We start from the raw sequence: 16,847 nt of genomic DNA, 5'->3' as shown, positions 1-16,847 counted from the left end.
TAAAAATTAGAAAAAGTCATGAGTACAGTTTTGTGTAGTTTATGAAATTAGGTGTATCTCTGAAGATGCATTTTAGATTATCTGTCACCTAGGAACAAACAACTATGAGAAATAGCACATGATTCCACTTATGTGAATATCTAGATTAGACAGAGTCATAGAGACAGAAAGCTGTCTACATCCTTACCGCTCTCAGTGAGCCTAATTTGATCTCAAACTAGGCAAGTCTGGTCCTGATTAATACTTGGATGAGAAACAGAAAGCAGATTAGAGATTATCAGTGGTTGCAGGGAGGGGAGAATGAGGAATTACTGCATAATGGGTACAGGTTTTCTGTTTGCAGTGATAAAATAGCTTTAGAAATAGTGCTGATGGCTGCACAACAATGTAAATGTAAATAATGCCACTAAATTGTATGCTTAAAAATAGTAAACAGCTTTAAGTTTGTTTTTGGCAATAGCTTTTTAGATATGACACCAAAAGTATAGGCAACAAAAGCAAAATTAGACAAATGGGACTACATTGAACTAAAAAACTTCTGTACACCAAAGGAAACAGCAGAGTGAAAAGGCAACCTATGGAATGGGAGAAAATGTGTAAATCATATTTCTGATAAGGGCCTAAAATCCAAACTATATAAATAATTCTCAAAACTCAATAGCAAAAAAGAAAATAACCTAATTAAAAAATTGGGCACAGGACCTGAATAGACATGTCTCCAAAGAAGATATACACAAATGGCTAACAGCTATGAAAGATGCTCAACTCAATAATTATCCGGGAAATGCAAATCAAAACAACCGTAAGAAACCACCTTCTACCTGTTCAGAAGGACATTATTAATAAAATAAAAGATAACAAGTATTGAAGAAGATGTGAAAAAAACTGGAACCCTGTACATTGTTGGTGGTTATGTAAAATGGTGTACCCGCTATTAGAAACAGTATGGAGGGTCCTCAAAAAATTAAAAGTAGAACTACCATATGATCTAGCAACCCCACTTCTGGGTATTTATCCACAAGAACTGAAATCAGGATCTCAAAGAGATATTTGCACTCCCATGTTCAGTGATGCCAACAGACAAAAACAACCTAAATGTCCATAAAGAAAATGTGGTCTATACATGTACTGGAATATTATTTGCTCATAAAAAAGGAAATCTTCTCATATGCTACACCATGGATGAACCTTGAGGACATTACATTAAGTGAAATAAGCCAGTCACGGAAAGAAAAATACTGCATGAGGCCGGGCGCTGTGACTCACACCTGTAATCCCAGCACTTTGGGAGGCCAGGGCAGGTGGATCACCTGAGCTCAGTTCAAGACTAGCCTGAGCAAAATGGTGAAACCCCGTCTCTACCAAAAATACAAGAAATTATCCAGGTGTGGTGGTGCATGCCTGTGGTCCCAGCTTCTCAGAAGGCTGAGATGGGAGGATTGCTTGAGCCTGGGAGGTAGAAGTTGCAGTGAGCTGAGATCGTGCCACTGCACTCCAGCCTGGGTGACAGAGACTGACCCCATCTCAAAAACAAAACAAAACAAAGAAAGAATCATGATTGCCAAGGGCTGGGAGGCGGAGGAAATGAGAGTTGCTGTTCAATAGGTATAGAGGTGCAGTTATGCAAGGTAAAAAAAAATTCCAGAGATCAGCCATACAACACTGTGCCTATAGTTAACAACACTGTATAGTACACATAAAAAATCTATTGAGGGTAAATCTCATGATTTTATATTACAAATTAAAATTTAAAAACACACACACACACAGCAGGACACATCACATTTAAACTAATGAAAACCAAAGATAGAGAAAATCATTATAGAAAATTATAAACCCATGCAAACGCCAACCAAAAGAAAGCTACAATGGCAAAGTAAACATCAGAAAAAAAGAGCAATACCAGAAGGATAGTACATAATGATAAAGGGAATTTCACCAAGACAAAACAATCCTAGATATGTACACACCTAACAACAGAGCTTCAAAATATAGGGAGCAAAAACAAATAGAACTGAAAAAAATAAACAGGCAAATCCAGTTACAGATGGAGACTTCAACACTCCTGTCTCAGTAATCAACAGATGTGGATAAAACCAGAAAAGACACAGAAAATACCTTAATGAAAGGATGGGATCAGTTCTTTTCTCAACTTTTTCAGTGGAGGCAAAACCCACAATGCCATCTATGTTTTGTGTGCAGGAAAGCATCTGCTCCTTACTGCATTCACCTTCCTTTAGCTCGGGCCTTATAGCCTGACATTTATCTACAAATACAAAATGCATGTTATTCTAAAAAATGACAGCAAAAACATCTTTTTTAAAGCACAAAGGAATTTACCTATAACACTGTCTTTTCCTACAAAACCTTAATCAACATTCAAGTCCCTATTTGCAAGACACATCTTATTTTTAGACCATAATAAAAACTTAACATATATGAGAATCAGCTCAAGCTTCTTGGGCAGTTTGTAGCATCTTCCTTTTATCTTAAATTCTAAGTATTTAAAGTGGCTTATTTTATATGTCAAGTAAGGAAACTAAAAGTTGACTTAACTATTCTTTTGCTCCTTCAGAAGTATACTAATTAGTAACACAGTAATAGCTATCATTTATTAAGTACTTACTAAGCGGCAGGAACCCTTAAGTCCATCAGATGCATTATCTCATTTAATACTTGAAACAATCCCATTAGAAGATATTAATATTAACCTCATAGAGAACCCCCTGAGTTCAGAGATCTTAAGTAACTTTCCCAGTGCAATACTTAAGCAAGTAAAAAAGCTGGAATTTAAAGCAAGGTCTGTTTGATTTCTAAAACCTGGTTGTGAATCATTAAGCTGTTCTGCATTATACATAATGACTCCAATAAGCCAAAAAAGAGCATAATATTGTGATGCCTACAAAGCATACTATGTTAGCTACCAGTACTCTTTTATTAAAATCAGATGGGTACATCTGAACTACAGAAAACATAAATTTTATAGAAAGGTTCTTCTGGTCTGCTCCTACCTTTTCCTTGGTTATCAGCTTTAAATAATCTACATATGAACTCTTAAGGAAAGGGACCAAGACTCCCCCTCAAACTCTTAGCCCTCATCCCCAAGCAACTCATAAGTGGCAATATGTTTGCATTCAAAGAGTAAAAAAGAAAAAGGGAAGGAATACATATTCCACTAGTTCTTTTATAGGAACTAACCCCTTGTGGGTTCACAGAGGTACTCTGTAGAGGTACAACATGAAAATCTGTGCTTTACTGACAGACAAAAGCAACATATTTTTAACTCTATATAGATGTGATTTCTAATCATAGTTAATGGGAATGCACAGGAGGTGATACATCTTAGAAACAAACTTTAGAGAACACTCTCCCCACTTTAATTTGTTTAATTTTTTTACATAAACTTTTTTCTTTAATTAAAAATAAACAGAGTTAGCACAGTACCATGAGTACAGAACCAATTAATAAGCATCAGTAATTGCTATCTAGACAAAAAATTAAGTTACATACCATATTACTGTACATGTCTTCTCAAGTAATATAGAGGCTTTTTAAATATGTAAGAAACTTACTCTTGTGTTTTTCTCCTTTAGAAGGACCCGCCTGAACAGTGGCATTTTCTAAAAGATTGTTTACTTCCAGTTCATTAGCTCCATCTTGCTTCTTCCTCCTTCTTTTCTTTTGATTTAGGTCTACTTCTAATGCAACCTGCTCTGCATTCTCCCTTGGTAAGGTCAGAGACTCTTCTTCAACTGTCTGAGCATCCTTCTGAGATCTTTCTGTGTCTGAAATTCTAGAACTCATAGACTCATCTGGATCATTATTCACTCCTTCACAGGCAACTTTTTTCACTGAAAACAAGAGAAATTACTATAAATATTTAAACAACCTAAAGAAAAATCTGTAAAGGTGGGAAAGAGACTCAAAGATGTCCTCTGTATTATTTATTTGTATGAACAAAAAACCTAAAGACAACCTAAAATGTCTAATGGGAAATGACTAAATAATACATAAAAATCCATGGAGCCAATAATAATAATGAGGTAAGTTTATTCAAAGCATATTGTTGCATTAAAAAACCAAGCAGAACAAGATACACATAAAATCTCATTTTTATTAAACAAAAACAATTACATATAGAGATGCTCCTTGACTTACACTGGGTTTCATCCCAATAAACCCATCATAAGTTGAGTATACTATAAATTGAAAATGCATTTAATACAGGCTGGGCGCGGTGGCTCACGCCTGTAATCCCAGCACTTTGGGAGGCCGAGGCGGGTGGATCATCTGAGGTCAGCAGTTCGAGACCAGCCTGGCCAACATGGTGAAGCCCCATCTCTACTAAAAATACAGAAATTAGCTGGACATGGTGGCAGGCACCTGTAATCCCAGCTGCTCGGGAGGTTGAGGCAGGAGAATCACTTGAACACGGGAGGCGGAGGCTGCAGTGAGCCAAGATCACACCACTGCACTCCAGCCTGGGCAACAAGAGCAAAACTCTGGGCTGGGCATGGTGGCTCACGCCTGTAATCCTAGCACTTTCGGAGGCTGACGCAGGCAGATCACTTGAGGTCAGGAGTTCAAGACCAGCCTGGCCAACATGGTGAAACCCCGTCTCTACTAAAAATACAAAAATTAGCTGGGTGTGGTGGTACATGCCTGTAATCCCAGCTACTTGGGAGGCTGAGGCAGGAGAATCGCTTGAACTGGAGAGGTGGAGGCTGCAGTGAGCTGAGATGGTACCACGGCACTCCAGCCTGGGCAACAAGAGCAAAACTCCGTCTCAAAAAAAAAAAAAAAAATTCTGGCTGGGCGTGGTGGCTCACACCTGCAATCCCATTACTTTGGGAGGCCAAGGTGGGCGATCATTTAAGGTCAGGAGTTTAAGACCAGTCTGGCCAATATGATAAAATCCCATCTCTATAAAAAATTACAAAAATTAGCCGGGCATGGTGGCACGTGCCTGTAATTCCAGCTACTCAGGAGGCTGAGGTGAAAGAACTGCTTGAACTCGAGCAGTGAAGGATTCAGTGAGCCGAGATCGGGCCACTGCACTCCAGCCTGGGCAACAAAGTGAGACCCTGTCTCAAAAAAAAAGTTCTTACATTAAATAAGATATAGTGAGTTACTCATGTTATCACCTGTAACATACTCGCAAGAAGATATATAATCTTCTAGGATTATGTGTAAGTAAAAAAAAAGACTACTAAGAATAAATGTATTTTGCAGTTATCAATACTACTTTTTAAAAGATATGCCCCAGAACAAGAAATTCTAGCCTAGCTGTGAACAGTAAAGAGTTAATTTTGCAGGCTTGACTGCTATCCTTTGAAAATTCTTCTTATAAGGTTGGCCCTTGGGCCATGTCTCAGAATTTGGTTCTGGGAACGGTTCCTACCACCCTAACTGATAAGAGTGGCTCTCTGTGCCTTAGCTGTACAATGTGGTTTATGCTGAACTGCTTCCCTTTTGAAAATCCGAAATTTTCATATGTTCCAGGCAGAGGATGCCGAATCCTTAGTCTTCCTAGTGGATAATCAAACCCCAGTGGTGGTCATGGGGACCCCCAACACAGGTTCTCACCATCCCAGGTTTCAGTTCTGCCTCTGCCACTACTCACACTGTGAGTCCTTAGGAAAAAGTGTCTTACGATCTCTGGGGCTGTTTCTTGGTGATTAAAACCAATACAAAGGCCCGGGTGCGGTGGCTCACACCTGTAATCCCAGCACTTTGGGAGGCCGAGGCAGGCGTATCACAAGGTCAAGAGATCGAGACCATCCTGGCTAACATGGTGAAACCCCGTCTCTACTAAAAATACAAAAAAAATCAGCCAGGTGTGGTGACGGGCACCTGTAATCCCAGCTACTCGGGAGGCTGAGGCAGGAGAATGGCGTGAACCCAGAAGGCAGAGCTTGCAGCAAGCCGAGATCGTGCCACTGCACTCCAGCCTGGGCAACAGAGCGAGACTCTGTCTCAAAAAAAATACAAAAAAAAGAATAAAACAATACAAAGGGGGCTAAAATGTAAGCTAGCTAACATATAAGGTTCCCTATAGTTCCAAGTGTCTTCTTTATGTGATTATAGCTAAACATTGTCCTCATAGACCAGAGTTCAAATAGTTAAGAAAATATAAGCCTAAAAATAAAAATACCTACATATATACAATTTCTACCTGTTACAAGTCAACATCAGCCTTCAGAAATAAGTTACGCTCAACCAATACAGTCTAGTCACAATCCCAGAAGATTAGAGTTTTTTTTAATCCTAGAATTTTATACCAGATTTGTTTTACAAAGGAAAATGATAATAAATAATCAAACATGAAATACAACACTCCAAATCCTGATGCTCTTTGACTGGCTACAACTATCCTCTATGTTAGAGAGATATCAAATAACCCAATCACGCCAGTTAAAAATTTTAAAAGAAAGCTATTGTTTTGGACCAGATAACTAGTTCATTGAAAAAACATATAGTCCCTCCAACTGGATGCTTTGATGATCTTAACTACCTGAGCTACACATGAACTCTCAAAGGCCTGAGGGACAATACTGCAAGTTTATTACTACTAAGCAAACTATCACACTTTCTTTTAAAATCAATACCTTTTACATTTTTCCGTGGTTTGGTGGATTTCTTCTCCTTTAAACTGTGATTTTTAACATATTTTTGTTTTCTTTTCTCTTCTTCAGCAAGAACTTTCTGAAGCAAATGAGCAAAAAAATCGAAGTCAAAAGGGCGCTTTTCCTCTGTTTAAAAAAAAGGAAAAGAACTTTCAAGTTTTTATTTTTAAAAGCTACTTCTAGCTTTTAAAGTATCATAACATCAAAAGCAAATGGGTTTGTTTATCAGTAGGAGAACAGAAAAACAAATACACAACAGAACACCACTCAGCAATAGAATAGGTTTGTCTTAGCAGGGAAATAGATAAGTTCACATCAGAACACCACTCAGCAACAAAACAAATAAACTAGTTTATTACAAATAATAATTTGTTTATTGCAAATAAACTAGTTTTAAACAAAACAAAAGGAACTACTGATACATGCAATAATATGAGGGAATCTCAAAAACATACTGAGTGGAAGAAAACAGATACTAGGGTACATACTATATGATACCATGTATAAGATATTCTAGAACACACTAAGCTATCTATGGTGATTAAAATGAAAATATTGGTTGCCTTGGGCCAGGAGGACAGCATTTGATTGTTCAGAAAGGGACATAATAGACCTTGTGAAGTGATGAAAACATTTCCTCTATTGTTTGGGGTAGTGGTAACACAGGCATATTCTTTGTCAAAACTCGAACTACACTTTGAGCTGTGTGTAAATATAAATCAATTTTTTTATGGACTGAGAAGTCCTTGAAATGCCTGTTCACCACCATATGCCCTACCTTTATCACAACCATTTCACCATTTACTCTTATAAGTATCAGCAAAGTGGGAAGTAAATGAATTTAATCAGGAACATGCCCACTAAATATCTATCAACAGCATTATATCTGAAAGTAATCAGTGAACACTCCAGGCAGCAAATCCTTGCTTGAACTTAAAGTGAATGTAGAGAAAATGGTGCTCTATGCACATAAGCCGAAGACTGGTTTGATTACAAGACAGCCTCAGAAAAGAAGGTATATACTAAAATAAAAAGAATCTCAGGAAATTAAACCCAAATCTGGGATTCCTGAAGACCCTATTTCACTGTTGACCCAGACTTCATTTGTTCTGACTCTCCACAATGATTCTGAAAGACATAGCACTCAAAGAATCGTAAAGGATCTCCACATGGTTCTCACAGAAATTCAAAACGTAAGTTCTCTCAAAAAACTTATATAGATTTTATTTAAAAAAAAAAAAATTCCAATAGAAAGCCTCCAAATCAATGAGTTGTTTTTAGTTTTGAGATAGGATCTTGCTGTGTTGCCCAGGCTGGCCTCGAATTCTTCGGCTGAAATCTTCCTGCCTCAGCGACTCCTGAGAGTAGCTGGACCTATAGGCATACAACACTGTATCCTGTTTAAGATCAATAAATTTTAAAGATATCTATTATAATGGTCTATAAAAATGCTTCACAATCCAAATAGACTGTTTATAGATTTATGAATTACTTTCTGACTATGATGTGTTACACTTAATGAAGTTTCAGGACCACTTCTCTAACATGGAACGGGCTGAGGAGCATAATAGTCCAGATCTTCTAAGAGCCATTCCTCAAAGGAGTTTCCCTAAAGACCCGATAAAACACTGGGTGTAGGATCCACCCACCTACCTTAGTGTCTACTCATAAAATAAACATACATGCTACATAATGTAGGTACTCTCTACATTTGGATTTTTTTTTTTCTAAAATTAGCACTATGGCTAATCTTATGACTAAATGGACATTGAATACATTTATTAATCATAAAATACTGATAATTATAAATCCACAAAAAAATATATTCCTGTCCACAGGTGTGGTGAAAAAGAAAAAGACCTATCTTCTAATCAAAAAATAGAATAACTATTTTAAACAGTAAATTTATTTTTCTTTATAGATCCTTTGATATCTTTCTCTAGACTTAAAGAAAAATATGTTAATTTTAACGAGGATTTTAGTTAGAAATTGAAAGATATCTGTCATTCCTTCAGATGAGATCTAAATTCAAATGCTAGTATATCTCTTCAGACAGAACTTCCTTAATGATCCAATGATCATTAGGAAAAAAGAGACCTAAACATCCACCCTCTCTTTTTTCTTCTTTTTGGAAATGAATCACTACCTAAAATTATGCTTATCAACTATATTTCTTCCCCCATCCAATCAGACTTAAGGCTCTAAATACAGGATTCTCATCTGCCATTTATCTTCCACCATTACATGCTCAATACCTAGAACAATGACTACCATATAGTAGGTGGTCAGTGTTATTGACTGAATGACTGATTAGTCATTCAGAACCAGAAAGAATCATCTATATAACTAATAGTACTGTCTTCCAGAAACAATTATCTCCTCCAATACAGTTCCTTCAGAATAAATAACACTTAGAAGTGGTACCATCAATCCCTCCATAACTTCTTGGACTTAGAACTGTTTACCTGCACCTAGATGTTCTGGATAATCTCCTGCCTATATATTTGTAGCAAGTGCCAGACCCATACTGCTAAACAGAAAAATTTCAGACTGCTTTCTCTTAATGCCGATACAGGAACAAAACAAATCTAAAACACACTAAAGCCAAAGACAAAAGACTGGTCATTTTTTAGGCTCTTCAAGTAATACTTTGTAAAAGAGGTCTTAATACTTACGGAATGCTTTGTCTATTCTCCATCCATTTGTTTTCTCTTCCCGTTTAAATTTATTCTGTTAACAACAAAAAACCCTATGGTAATTTTCTCCCATAAAACAAGCTTTTTTTTTTTAAATGCAGTAAGCATTAAAATGAAACTCTTAGGAATAACATACTGTTCTCTACTTAATATGTCTTTGCCAATAGGCAAGTTACTTAAACCTTTGGCTTTTTAAAAGTAAGGATGAAAGATTTTTACTGAGCTTCTTGATTCTCATTACTGATAGCATGAATCAGCAATGGAAGCTGGATTTACAGAGGACAGAAAAAAATAAAGTCAACAAACATGGAAGCAGATCAAACCTATGATTAAGCTCACTGGTATTAACTTTTAAAAAATTAAGTATTCATAACAGGTTAAACCTCTGACATCATTGTTCTAATATATTTCAAGTAGCATGGAGAGAAGACTATAGAGAAACAACTAAGTGAAATTTTGAAGCAGGCCAAGTTTATCCTGACAAACTTCTATATATTAAGGCACATTTCCTCACGTTTTTCTCAGCCCCAAAAATCCCTGTCCTCAGTTTACTACCAGATTACTTCCATTAAGAGGGAGATGTTTAAGGCTTAAGGCTCAATCCATCCTAAGGTCATTAGGAAGACTGAGGGCATAAGTTTGTGTCTGAAGACGTCTGATCACACACACACATTGTAGGAGAGGAAACAAACAGCCAATGTTTCCCATCTACACGTCAGTGATCTACAAGTTTTTATTAAAAGCACAAAAATAAAGCTTTTTAATTGCAAAAAAAAGAGAGAGAATATCACATGAAACAAAGGAAGTACTTCATGCCCCCTTCCTCCCTTCAAAAGAACTTAACCACTAATACGACTTGTAAAGCAATCACTTTCTTGTATTTCCTTATTGTTTATGACCCAAGTGTGTATTCTTAGATGATACAGTTTAGCCTTGCCCATATTTTTAAGACCTGATATGACATTAACATCTTTTAATGTACAGGTTGCCCTTCTTTCCCGTTCTTTTGTTTTTCTTCACAAAACTTATTATCAATACAGAAGTTTTCAAAGATAATCTTATTTCTGCCTTAAAAGATCATACTTCAAAAGTTAACAAATGTTACCTCCACAAAAAATGATTGGCTATAAACACTAAATTAAATGTCCTAAAAGAAATATCAATAGGCTTCAGGCATTTAATTCTAAAACAGTGCTACCTCATATTTTACTTAATTGGTAATATAATTCAGAACAATTTAAAACTTTCTTGAAGAAATGTATTGAAACTAGTCAATGATTTCATAGGTAAGAACCAGTAACAGGCCAAATTCCATGATCACAAAATAAATCCCATAATTTCCACTTCTGGCCTTGACAAAGTAACTCATTATGGACAGGTCCTACATATCCAACTCCACCACGAATGACTTTTAACACTGACAAAATATATGCATCAATTATTTTCAAGCAAAGGACAATAGTGAGAGCAAAACTACAATCATGGAGAGAAGGAAAACAGACAAGATGTGCCCATGTTTACCTTGGCTCTCTGCCTGGGCTCTATTTCCTAACCAAGGAAAGGGAGGTGAAGGCCAAACAGGGTACAGCAATCCAACTAGGCTGCAGAAGCAGGGAATCTTTAGGAGCATAGTTCTAAAAAGGAATTGTGTAGAGGGGTACCTCACAGGCCTGGTGGAAATACCCCATAGTACCTTGGCCTAAGTATGGGTTGCATATGTCCAGAATATAAAGCTTAAAAGAGAACAGCTGCTAAAGGAATGAAAGCAGAAGGAAGATACTAAAAGTTATAAAACACCATACGACAATAGAGTTCAGGTGCATCCTAATGGAAAGACCTCATTAATACCCAAATACATTCACCTCAGACACCAGAAAGATCACCATTAGAGATAAAAAGGATACCCTAGAGTAGCCTTTCTCTACCAGGGATGTAGCATGAGAACTAAGTACTAATGCATTAAAGCAGCCACTGTATGCAATGCATTCCCTTCTCTCACTTATCTATTAATAGTATAGTATCAGTATAACCATCCTTAGAGAACTTAGAAAATAATAACTCATGCCTACCATGAGACTGCTCTGGAAAAAGAAGAAAATAATAAAATATAATATAATAGTAACTCAAATTATTTTCTGTAAATCAGACGAGAAATCCCATTGGAGAAAGAATGTCCTAGATTAAAGACCAGTCTAGATCTGCCTCAACAAAGCTTTAAGACAAGCCTTAACAGGAACAAAGAGGTTGGCAGTAAATTAACGGCTTTCCAGAACAAAAGTCAACACTATTTCTGTTTTGTTTATTGAAACAGTCTTGATGTCTTCCAGACTGGAATGCAGTGCTGTGATCACAGCTCACTGCAGCCTCGATCTCCCAGGCTCAAGCAATCCTCCTGCCTCAGCCTCCTGAATTGCTAGGGGACATGTGCCAGCATGCCTGGCTTTTTTTTTTTTTTTTTTTTTTTTTTGTAGAGATGGGATCTTGCCATGTTGCTCAGTCTGGGTTTGAACTTCTGGGCTCAAGCAATCCTCCCATCTCAGCCTCCCAAAGTAGTAGCATTAGAGGTGTGAACCACCGTTCCTGGCCCAATGCTCTTTAAAAAAAAAAAAAGAAAAAACATAATCCAGACACTGTACAACACATCGTTCGTTCACAATGTCTGGTATGTAATTTCTTTTTTTTTTTTTTTTTTTTTTTTTTTTGAGACGGAGTCTTGCTCTGTCTCACAGGCTGGAGCGCGGTGGCGCGATCTCAGCTCACTGCAACCTCTGCATCCCAGGTTTATGCCATTCTCCTGCCTCAGCCTCCCAAGTAGCTGGGACCACAGGCGCACGCCACCACGCCTGGCTAATTTTTTATATTTTTAGTAGAGACAGGGTTTCTGTGTTAGCCAGGATGGTCTTTATCTCCTGACCTCGTGATCCGCCTGCCTCGGCCTCCCAAAGTGTTGGGACTACAGGCATGAGCCACCAAGCCTGGCCTAGTATGCAATTTCAAAAAAACTCATGGCTGACCGGGCATGGTGGTTCACTTCTTATAATCCTAGCACTGTGGGAGGCTGAGGTGAGTGGATCACTTGAGGTCAGGAGTTCAAGACCAGCCTAGCCAACATGGTGAAACCACATCTCTGCTAAAAATACAAAAATTAGCCAGACATGGTGGCATGCACCTGTAATCCCAACTTGGGAGGCTGAGGCAGAAGAATAACCTGAACCCAGGAGGCAGAGGTTGCAGTGAGCTGAGATCATGCTACTGAACTCCAGCCTGGGCAACAGAGCGAGATTCCATCTCAAAAAAAAAAAAAAAAAAAAAAAATGGCCAGGCACAGTGGCTCACACCTATAATCCCAGCACTTTGGGAGGCCAAGATAGGTGGATCACTTAAGGTCAGGAGTTCGAGACCAGCCTGGCCAACATGATGAAACCCCATCTCTACTAAAAATATAAAAATTAGGCCGGGCACGGTGGCTCACGTCTGTAATCCCAGCACTTTGGGAGGCCAAGGCGGGTGGATCACAAGGTCGAGATTGAGACCATCCTGACCAACATGGTGAAACCCCGTCTCTACTAAAAATACAAAAAAAAAAAAAAATTAGCTGGGCATGGTGGTGTGCGCCTGTAGTCCCAGCTACTTGGGAGGCTGAGGCAGGAGAATCACCTGAACCCAGGAGACAGAGGTTGCAGTGAGTTGAGACAGCGCCACTGCACTCCAGCCTGGTGACAGAGTTGAGACTCCGTCTCAAAAAAAAAAAAAAAAAAATTAGCCAGGCATGGTGGTGTGCACCTGTAGTCCCAGCTACTCAGGAGGCTGAGGCAGAAGAATCGATTGAACCTGGGAGGCGGAGGTTGCAGTGAGCCAAGATCACGCCACTGTACTCTAGACTGGGTGACATAGTGAGACTCTGTCTCAAACAAAAACAAACACACAAAAAAACCCGTAACAGAGAGCAAAAAATTAATTATTTTTTAAAACCCACATGACATGAGAAAAGATAGGAAAATGTGATAGGAAAAGAAAAGTCAAAAGAAAAAGATCCCATTCCCTGGCAAGCAGACTCAGAAAAAAAAGAAAAAAAGAAACAGATTCCAATATAATCTAGATATTAGAATAAACAAACAAAAAAGTTAAAGGAGCCATTCATTATACAGATGTTTCAGGATTCAGAGGAAAGTATAGTGAAGAGATGGGGAAATCTCAGCAGAGGAATGGAAACTATAAAAAATAACCAGAAGGAGGCCAGGTGCGGTGGCTCATGCCTGTAATCCCAGCACTTTGGGAGGCTGAGGCGGGCGGATCACGAGATCAGGAGATCAAGACCATCCTGGCTAACATGGTGAAACCCTGTCTCTACTAAAAATACAAAAAATTAGCCAGGCGTCATGACGGGCGCCTGTGGTCCCAGCTACTCGGGAGGCTGAGGCAGGAGAATGGCGTAAACCCGGGAGGCAGAGCTTGCAGCGAGCCGAGATCGCACCACTGCACTCCAGCCTGGGTGACAGAGCGAGACTCCATCTCAAAAATAAAATAAAATAAAATAAAAAAAAACCAGGTGGAAATTACAGAAATAAGAAATATAGTATCAGAAATAAAATATTCACTAAATGGGTTTAACAGCAGATTGAAGACAAAAGACAGAGTCAGTGAACTTGATGCTATGACAATAGAAATTATCAAAACTGAAATGGAGGAAAAAAGATTGGAAAAAGGTGGTCAGAGCTTTGGTAACCTGTAGAATGTCACGTGGGGTAAACTATGTTGGTGGAGTTCCAGAACGAGAGGATTAAACAGAGAAACTATTAAAAGAAGTAATTTAAAATTTCCCCAATACAGTGAAAGATGCAAGAAGCTGAGCAAACTCAAAACTAAAGCTAGGCATATCATCGTCATACAGCTGAATACTAAAATTTAAAAAAAAAAAAAAATCCTGAAAACAGCCAGAGAAATATAATTAATCATATATGAGGCAAGAATGATATGATTACTGTCGACTTTTCATCAGAAACACTGAAAGCCAGGAGACGATACAATGACATCTTTAAAAGACCAAAAAGAAAAAAACTGTCAAACCGGCAAAATATATCATTCATAAACAAGGCTGAAAGGCTGAAATAAAAACATTCAGATAAATGAAAGCTCAGAAAATTTTTCAATGGTAGACCTGTCATTCAGACCTACAGGAAGAAATGAAAACACCAAAAATGGTAAATATATAGTTAAATGCTAAAAACTAGTTTTTTCTGCTCAATTTCCTTAAAAGACAAAAGACTCATATATTATATCTATATATAGAGAGAGAGCTGTTTTTTTGTTTGCTTGTTTTTGTTTTTGTTTTTGAGACAGAGTTTTGCTCTTGTTACCCAGACTAGAGTCCAATGGCATGATTTCGGCCATCGCAACCTCCACCTCCCGGATTCAAGCGATTCTCCTGCCTCAGCCTCCTGAGTAGCTGGGATTACAGGCATGTGCCATCACGCCTGACTAATTTTGTATTTTTAGTAGAGACAGGTTTCCTCCATGTTGGTCAGCCTGGTCTCAAACTCCCAACCTCAGGTGATCCGCCTGCCTTGGCCTCCCAAAGTGCTGGGATTACAGGAGTGAATCACCGCACCCGGCTGTTTGTTTTTGTTTTTAAGGCTAGTTAAGTAAAGCAGTGGTAGTAGAGTAGGATAAAAGAAATTTTATCTGGGCCAGGTATGGTGGCTCAGCCTGCAATCCCTGCACTCTTGAGAGGCTGAGGTGGCAGACTGCTTGAGCCCAGGAGTTTGAGACCAGCCTGGGCGACATGGCAAAACCCCATCTCTACAAAAAAATACAAAAATTAGGGGGGCATAGTGACACATGCCTGTACTTGGGCACTTGGGATGCTGAGATGGAAGGATCACTTGAGCTCAAGAGGTTGAAGCTGCAGGTAGCCACAATCATACTACTGCACTCCAGCCTGGGCAACAGAGAGTGAGACCCTGTATCAAAAAAAAAAAAATAAACGAAAAGAAGAAATTTGTCTGAACATGGGTCAGTCGGTTTTTTAAAAAAAAATTTAATATTAAAAAAGAAACAAATCTGTACTCAGCTGTGATCATTTAGTTGTAAACACCAGTGCACTTGGACCAGCTGCCTCATTAAACTATTATAAAATAAGTTCACTGTAAGGTGAATTTAAAAATATATAGGGCTAAGTGCAGTGTCTCATGCCTGTAATGCCAGCACTTTGAGAGGCTGAAGCAGGAGGATTGCTTGAGCCTAGGAATTTGGGCCAAGCCTAGGCAACACAGTAAGACCTCTTCTCTACAAAAAATAAAAAATTTAGTCAAGCACGGTAGCGCACACCTGTGGTCCAGGAGGCTGAGGCAGGAGGATTGCTTGAGCCCAGGAGGTCACGGCGGCAGTGAGCTATGGTTGCACCACTGCACTCCAACCTGGGCAACAAAGACCCTGTCTCGAAAAAAAAAAAAAGAAAAGGAAAGGAAAAAGAGGCTGGGCTCGGTGGCTCACGCCTAAAATCCCCCCACTTTGGGAGGCTGAGGTAGGCAGACCACTTGAAGTAAGGAAGTTTGAGATGAGCCTGGCCAACATAGCAAAATCCCATCTCTACTTAAAAAAAAAAAAAAAAAGAGTTGGGGGGGCCGGGCACGATGGCTCACGCCTGTAATTCCCAGCACTTTGGGAGGCCGAGGCGGGCGGATCACGAGGTCAAGAGATCGAGACCATCCTGGCTAACATGGTGAAACCCTGTCTCTACTAAAAATACGAAAAATTAGCCAGGCATGCTGGTGGGCGCCTGTAGTCCCAGCTACTCGGGAGGCTGAGGCAGGAGAATGGTGTAAACCCGGGAGGCGGAGCTTGCAGTGAGCCTAGACCGTGCCACTGCACCCCAGCCTGGGTGACAGAGCGAAACTCCATCTCAAAAAAAAAAAAAAAAAAAAAAATTAGTTGGGCGTGGTGGCACGCGCCTGTAATTCCAAGCTACTCAGGAGGCTGAAGCAGGAGAAGGGCTTGAACCTGGAAAGCAGAGGATGCAGTGAACTGAAATTGTGCCACTGCACTCCAGCCTGGATGACAGAGCGAGACTCTGTCTAAAAAAAAAAAAAAGGGAAAAAAAAGTCAAAGCTGGCCATGTTATTTGGGGCTACGGAAAAAACAAACAAATAAAAGGCTGAGATTTTCAGGAGCTTCGTGGTTGGTGAATGCAACCACGTGCTGGGAGGTCAGTGCACCCCAACTCCTCCAGGAGAAGTGCCTGCATTTAAGACCCTTCCAGACCATACTCTATGAATCTCTTCATCTGTATCCCTTATAATATCCTTTATAATAAACCAATAAACAGCTGGTTCAGTGTGCTGAACTTTGCTAGCAGCTGAGAAAGGAAGCTAGAAAGAGGCAAGCTCCTGGTGCAAAGGTTGGCATGCAGCATAATTTAGGCCTTAGAGAAGCTGGGGTTTTAACACTTTACAAGATGTGTTTTCTCAAAGCTGCCAGTTCTTTTAGAACTCATCAAATTGAGGCTGCTCCACCCAGCTTTACAGGG

The 16,847-nt window shown here is 39.1% G+C and overlaps 1 protein-coding gene across 8 annotated transcripts in view; it reads right to left on the bottom strand.

Moving 5' to 3' along the window:
- Positions 1–16,847, bottom strand: part of BDP1 (B double prime 1, subunit of RNA polymerase III transcription initiation factor IIIB) — a 109,262-nt gene that overhangs the window by 72,069 nt on the left and 20,346 nt on the right. For 7 of the 8 annotated variants that reach the window (XR_008525299.2, XM_024247437.3, XM_024247438.3 and 4 more), the window contains exons 8-11: positions 9,302–9,356; positions 6,609–6,752; positions 3,573–3,851; positions 2,119–2,266 (exon numbers count right to left, since the gene is read on the bottom strand). Coding sequence is in view for 7 of the 8 variants with exons in the window: in XM_024247437.3 (XP_024103205.3) it covers positions 2,119–2,266; positions 3,573–3,851; positions 6,609–6,752; positions 9,302–9,356 (626 nt within the window). In the remaining variant the exon portion in view is untranslated. The remainder of the gene's footprint in view (positions 1–2,118; positions 2,267–3,572; positions 3,852–6,608; positions 6,753–9,301; positions 9,357–16,847) is intronic. The other variant, XM_054555615.2, reaches the window with a different exon arrangement.

Source organism: Pongo abelii, chromosome 4, assembly GCF_028885655.2.
Source record: "Pongo abelii isolate AG06213 chromosome 4, NHGRI_mPonAbe1-v2.0_pri, whole genome shotgun sequence".
Classification (NCBI taxonomy): Eukaryota; Metazoa; Chordata; class Mammalia; order Primates; family Hominidae; genus Pongo; species Pongo abelii.
The sequence above is the reverse complement of the archived record's forward strand: the minus strand, read 5'-3'. Positions and strand labels throughout refer to the sequence as shown.